The 5,665-nt window shown below is 40.1% G+C and overlaps 1 protein-coding gene and 1 non-coding gene across 8 annotated transcripts; both read right to left on the bottom strand.

The window, feature by feature from the left end:
* Positions 1 to 794: 794 nt before the first annotated feature.
* TRNAS-UGA (transfer RNA serine (anticodon UGA)) lies at positions 795 to 876 on the bottom strand. The gene has a single exon. It is a non-coding gene; the product is annotated as a tRNA-Ser (tRNA).
* Positions 877 to 1,290: 414 nt separating this feature from the next.
* Positions 1,291 to 5,425, bottom strand: LOC103449089 (putative E3 ubiquitin-protein ligase RF298). Of its 7 annotated transcripts, none has more exons than XM_070808323.1 (6): positions 5,155 to 5,310; positions 4,811 to 4,856; positions 4,109 to 4,573; positions 3,702 to 4,010; positions 2,475 to 3,608; positions 1,291 to 2,103 (listed from the first exon to the last, which is right to left on the bottom strand). In XM_070808323.1, the coding sequence occupies exons 3-6, from the start codon at positions 4,166 to 4,168 to the stop codon at positions 1,579 to 1,581; spliced, it is 2,028 nt and encodes a 675-aa protein (XP_070664424.1). In that variant the 5' UTR covers positions 4,169 to 4,573; positions 4,811 to 4,856; positions 5,155 to 5,310; the 3' UTR covers positions 1,291 to 1,578. The 7 variants fall into 7 exon arrangements, with proteins under 7 accessions (XP_070664424.1, XP_070664423.1, XP_070664419.1 ...); XM_070808322.1 differs by having other exon boundaries at positions 4,978 to 5,285; XM_070808318.1 differs by adding an exon at positions 4,978 to 5,075 and having other exon boundaries at positions 2,475 to 4,573.
* Between the last annotated feature and the right edge of the window lie 240 nt (positions 5,426 to 5,665).

The following is a 5,665-nucleotide window of genomic DNA, read 5'->3' as shown; positions in this document are numbered from 1 at the left end:
AGTGCCTAGGTGGGACATAAGTGGTGCAAGACAGAGACTTTTAAGATAATAACATTAAGTGTTGCGTAGCACTGAAGACACCCAAAATTATGAGTAGTACTCTAAAGTAATTTCATTTTTACGTAGAGCCTACCTCATGCCTACAAGAGCCATAATATTGGACCCAAAATTTCAATCGACTAGAATCACCTTAGCTTTATTAGGTTTTTCTATAGACATCATAATTTTTCCAATTGATTACTTCATCAATGCTCACTATAGGTCCATTGTAGTAACTAGATCATGTATTTCACGTTGCTTGAAGTGAGTGTGCTCTGACAAGGAAGGTTACCGATCGATTTTTTTTTTTTCCAAGGAGGACAACTGATGGCAAATCACGGTTATCTATCTTTTTCGGGGGCTGGGAAGACTCACAGGGCATTTCAGCCTTCCCATGATCACAGGTCTGGCTTCCAGACCAGCAACGGGTTCGAATCCAAGACCTCTAGTTTTTAGTTTGAAGGAAACCTCGCGATCCGCTCTTTACCATTAGAAGTTAGTTTCAACGTTTTTGGATGAATCTTCTGCATTTGCTTTCAAATAGTGCAGGTTAAAAAGTGTGGGTGGTTTCTAAAAACGTTGGTTTTGACTTTAGGTCTAAGACGGGATATCTTCTTCTTTGATACGAGCGTTATTTTTCTGTAAGTAAATAATTTCATAAGAAGGAATTATTAACTTGCTGATAGGAAATTTTGAGGCTTTGAAATATGTAGAGCAGAATTAAACCAAAATAAAGAATAAAATAAAAAGAAAGTCGTCGACAGCAGGGTTCGAACCTGCGCGGGCGAAGCCCAACAGATTTCAAGTCTGTCTCCTTAACCACTCGGACATATCGACTTCGTGTTAATTACCTTCAAATATTGTTAAATACATTAAAAGCTCTATATTTTATCAATTGCTCCCCCATAGGATCACAAAATTCTGTGGCGAGTTGCCGACGATTAGTTTGAATAATCCATAACATTCGAGATATGTCGAAGGTAGAGGTAAATGATTTTTTTTTTCCATTGCAGGAATAGAAATCCATATTCTAGTTCATCCTGAAAAAAAAATTCTTTATTTCTTCCTTCAAAGTAAATTAAAAAAACTAACGAAAAATCCCAAAAAACTTCCCTTTTAACAAAAAGTTCTTTTTAAAGCTATAGTGAATAGTGACAGGTAAAAGTATAAATGTGATTTTTCGTTAAAAGTGAACAGTACCGAAAGTGTTTCCAATCCAACCCAATTCCGGGCGCCAAACGACATGAAAACTGTAACAATTAAGTTATTTTTATTTGTTTTAGGTCAGAAAAATCAGGTTGAAAAGAAACAGAATGAAGGGGCACTGCAGAAGGCAAATTTCATAAAACGAAAAAACCAACTTCCTACCCTTTACAAACTCTTATGTATCTGTATCTGTATCTGTATCTTTTTGGAGCTAAACCATTTGAACTGTGACCCAGAAGAGAAAGGAGGACAAATTCCCACCATATAGCAGGAATGAGTTTAGCACTGTCTCCTCCATTGATCCGGTCACCGTTCTGCTAGAAAGTTTACACGCTAAGGATGAGCATGCTGCACATTGATCCTCCGCTGTATCGGGGTCCTACAAGAAGGGCAATCCTTCATTCCTTGTTTCTTGTGAAGCTCATTGCAATTTGCACAAACAACCTGATGTGCACACGGAAGGAACACCACTGACATCTCCTCAGATAGGCACATCACACACTCGCGGTCCTGTCTCAAATCCGGCGAATTCCTTACCTTCTTGGAGCTTGTAGCGTTTTGGTTTCCCTTTGTTGCCAGCCCTCTTTTTCTGTCCGACGGGGAACCTCCAAAGCTTCCGGCAGCTCCCCTTCTTAGTGCTGCAATTCTTGAGGAGTCGGACTTCAACTTAAGTTCTGATAACTTGCTCTCGACTTTTCTAATGTCTTCCATATACTCCTGCATATCATATTCTGCGCTCAGTTTGATCCCGTCCTCCTCCAATTTTGTCAAAGCTTCACGTTGTTCTCTTTCTTTTCTTATGGAGTCAGCCTGCGCAAGTATTTTCTCCTTTTCTATCTTCTCCCTTTTCCATCTAGCCTGTAAAATTTAGTAATACTAGTGAGAAATAACAACCAGAACAGCAATGTATATTACCAAATATGCAACGGGCCATAAAATTATACCAGCAAAAAATTGAATAGAAGAAAGCTAGTATTACACGTGTGTTTGCCTCTCTACTAAATTTTCTTTATTTCTTCACTCTGAAAAACTAGCTTCCTTATTAATTATTATGCTCAGTGAGAACAACTGTTGACTTAGCGGCCCAGCAAGCAAACAATTTTCTGAAAAACAAGGCCCCACGATTCTAGTCATGAATTTATGCCCTTGTTCACCAGTATCCCACATGTGAGCTCACAAAACATAATCTTGAAAGGTAACTGTTATATCTACACATTGAAGTTGCATACCTCGATTTGATGATGGACATTTTTTGCCTTGCCTAAATCCTGTTGCAGTTGAGCCACCTTCTTCTTTCCTGTCTCAAGCTCTGCCTGCAATGCGCTCCTCAGCCCCTCCCATACCTGGGCCCTTTTCAGTGCCTTCTGCTCCCTCTCTATTGCTTCCTGGTTACGTGCAACCGACTCTATAGCCATTCTTTTGGCAGCACTCAATTCCTCTTTCAGAGTGGAATTCTCCAACTCAAGCCTACAGAATTTAGAGGTAGCTTTCTCAACCTGGTCAGTTGCATTATTTAATGCATTCTCCAACTCAGAGATTCTCTTCACCGTGTTCTCCTCCAACATTTGTTTCTCCTTTTTAAATTTCTCTGCTTCTGCCTTCTCTTGCCTCAGTATTTTAAGTTCCGGTCGTTCCTTACCAAGCCTATGCGAAACCTGCATGACCTTCTCATTGGCCCAATTAGTCCAGCTTTCTAGTTTATTTTGCAGCTCCTCCAGCCGAGGAACTAGATTCAAAATCAGCTCATCCTTTTCATCTTGCACGACATACTTTCCTAGGGACTTATCATATGGGATGCCAGCACAGTAATCAAGAGGAACAAGATCCTTCAGCTGAGGAACTGCCTTCAAAAACAGCTCATCAATCTCATCTCTTGGGATATCCTTTCCTAGAGACTTGTCATCACATGGCAAGCCAGCACAGCAATCATGATTCTTGGGGGATGCCGGGGTCTTAGCCTTAGGTCCAGATTTCTTTTCCAAACAAGACTTCTGGGAAAGCTTGCGATCTGCGGGTTGCAAGTAAGATATAGGTAATGTTACTGTGCCACCTGTTGCTAGCGAAGCAGATGAAATCTTGGTTGAAGCATGATGTCTTCCATCAGAAGAAGGGATGGTGGCTCCAGCTTTGGCACTTGACTTTGAGGATGCAACTGTTGCTTGTTCTCCGGGAATTTCAGAAGGAGGCTTTAGCCTCTTCTCCAGAACAAAACCACCAATTGTGACTTTCCCCGATTTGAAGCCTCCTCTTTTCCCATAAGCGCTGTAATTTCGATCCATATGGTAGGACTTCTTCCGAAGTGCTGCTAATTCTTTCTTGGTGCGCCCCTTTAGAGCTCCTGACTTTTCTTCAGAGGTAGATGTCTGAGATTTTGATTGGACATTTTCACCAGTGAATCCTAAGCATTTTTCCAGACTATCTAGCATAGATGACAAACTATCTTTCTCAGAAGTTACCTCTTCGGGTGCATGAGAATGTTTACGGAAACTTCCAAATTTGAGTGTTTCAGGAGGATTCTTTTGAGCATGGGCAGGTGGTGGCTTTGAGGAATTTGCTTCGTCTGCCTTTAAGCTTAATTGGGGAGAAGAAGAATAAGAGGATTCTTCAAAACCAAGAGCACTAAATGGATCTCCTTCCGATGTACAGGCTAGCAAAATGTTCAAGTCACATATCAGCAGCCACCACATTGCTTCCGCAACTGATAACAATGGCCTGACCTCCCTAACCACACTGATCATTTCTAGCATTGTGTATTCCACCAGGTGCTGCAAATTAACAAACTGATCATTTGAAGCATCAATATCTTTCTCTGTCTTAAGAAACTCCAGAGTATCACTAACAATATTTTCTAGAGGGTCTTTACCGCCAATGTAAAGGCCACCTCTCGAAACAGCCCTTTCAGCAACCTCCTCACTGTACCCATGTTCAGCTATCTGCTTAATTGCACTCCGGAAAATTGCTTGCAAATAAGACAGCAATAGTTCTTCAAGCTGGCACACAATTGGGTCATCCCAATCTGCACACTCAAAATCTCCCACTTCCACTTCTTCTTTGGGCTGAACCACCCCAGCCTCCGCCGACTCATTGTCACTCAATTTTTGGCATTCCTCCGAAGGTAATTCACTCTGAGAGGTTACAGTTAGGGGCGAACCGGGTTTAGTTGCATTCTCTGGAGAAGGGTCAGCTAATTTTCTCTTGTTCTTACTTCCTGTTCCTAAGGATGCCCCTCGGCCTTTCCGGTTACCACTGTTGACCATTTTTTTCTTACTACGAACAACAAGAACTAACTCCTCAGTATTTTCACCGGTCGATTCTAAATCAATTAACCCTACACGACCCAACCAACAAAACAAATAAATAAACAAAAACTGAGAATCTTGACCAAAAACAATAATAAATAATTTGTCAAAAGAGAAATGTGCAATCATATTCTAAAATATTTCACAATTAATCCCTAAAATTTAAATTCTTCGATTTATCAAATAAATAATCACAAGCAAGATATGCATCCCTCCTTCTTCAAGTTCAATTAAAAATTAACACGAAATACTATCAAATTTCATACCTCTTAGCTACCAAGACGGAACAAATAGGCACAGGAAGCACTTCACCTGAAAGCACTTAAATCGTAAGAAAGTTGGAGAACAAACAGATAACCGCACAACCCAATTAGCTAAACCCAGCAGAAATCAAACAACGCATGCAGCCACACAAGTCCAACTATTGAAATACCAAAACATCACCGACAACCCATTTCTCCAAAAGCGTCAGAAACTTGATGCCCAATTCACAAAACCCACCAAAATTTGATCCCGGTGGGTGCAAAATCTCTAACATACACAGCAAAAGTAAGAACCCATATGAAATAAATAAAAATTGGAACTTTATACCCAAATCGAAGAGGCGTACCGGGCGAGCGCTGCGGTTTTTGGGTCGCCGGAAAAAAAAGTAGCAGCGTAACGATAAAGACGAGGAGAAAGTTGGGGGCGAGCGGCGAGGAGAGAGAAAGTGAGGAGGGAGGGAGAGAGAGAGAGAGAGAGTGAGCTTCCGTAGTGAATATTGAATAAGCGTTTGGGGTTTTGGGTTTTTTATTTATTTTTTTATTTTTTGGGTCAAACGGAGATGGTTTGGTGTAGAGGAGCCACACAGCCAAATAAAATTGATCCTTTGCTTCGCACATGGCATCTTTAGGCCCAATTTTCGCTTTTTATATAGAACAAGTTATAAAATATAGACCCTGTATTAATTAGGGTAGCGATTTTTACACGCATATTATTTTTTTTTTTATGAAAAAATTAATGAAAAATTTTGGAAAATTTTGAGTTTTAACGAAAATGAAAAAATAAAGGGTAAATTGAATAGTGCTAAGATTGACTTTTTAGTGTAAAAATATAATTTTTCGTTACAATGAACAATAACG

Source organism: Malus domestica, chromosome 11 (assembly GCF_042453785.1).
Source record: "Malus domestica chromosome 11, GDT2T_hap1".
NCBI lineage: Eukaryota > Viridiplantae > Streptophyta > Magnoliopsida > Rosales > Rosaceae > Malus > Malus domestica.
The sequence above is the reverse complement of the archived record's forward strand: the minus strand, read 5'-3'. Positions and strand labels throughout refer to the sequence as shown.

What these genes read in the sequence shown, in the direction of transcription:
- LOC103449089 (XM_070808319.1), bottom strand. Translation starts at nt 4,502, where the DNA reads ATGGTCAACAGTGGTAACCGGAAAGGCCGAGGGGCATCCTTAGGAACA. An exon ending in ATGTCCATCATCAAATCGAG is followed by an intron (nt 2,104 to 2,474) that starts GTATGCAACTTC and finishes TAAATTTTACAG; the next exon opens with GCTAGATGGAAAAGGGAGAA.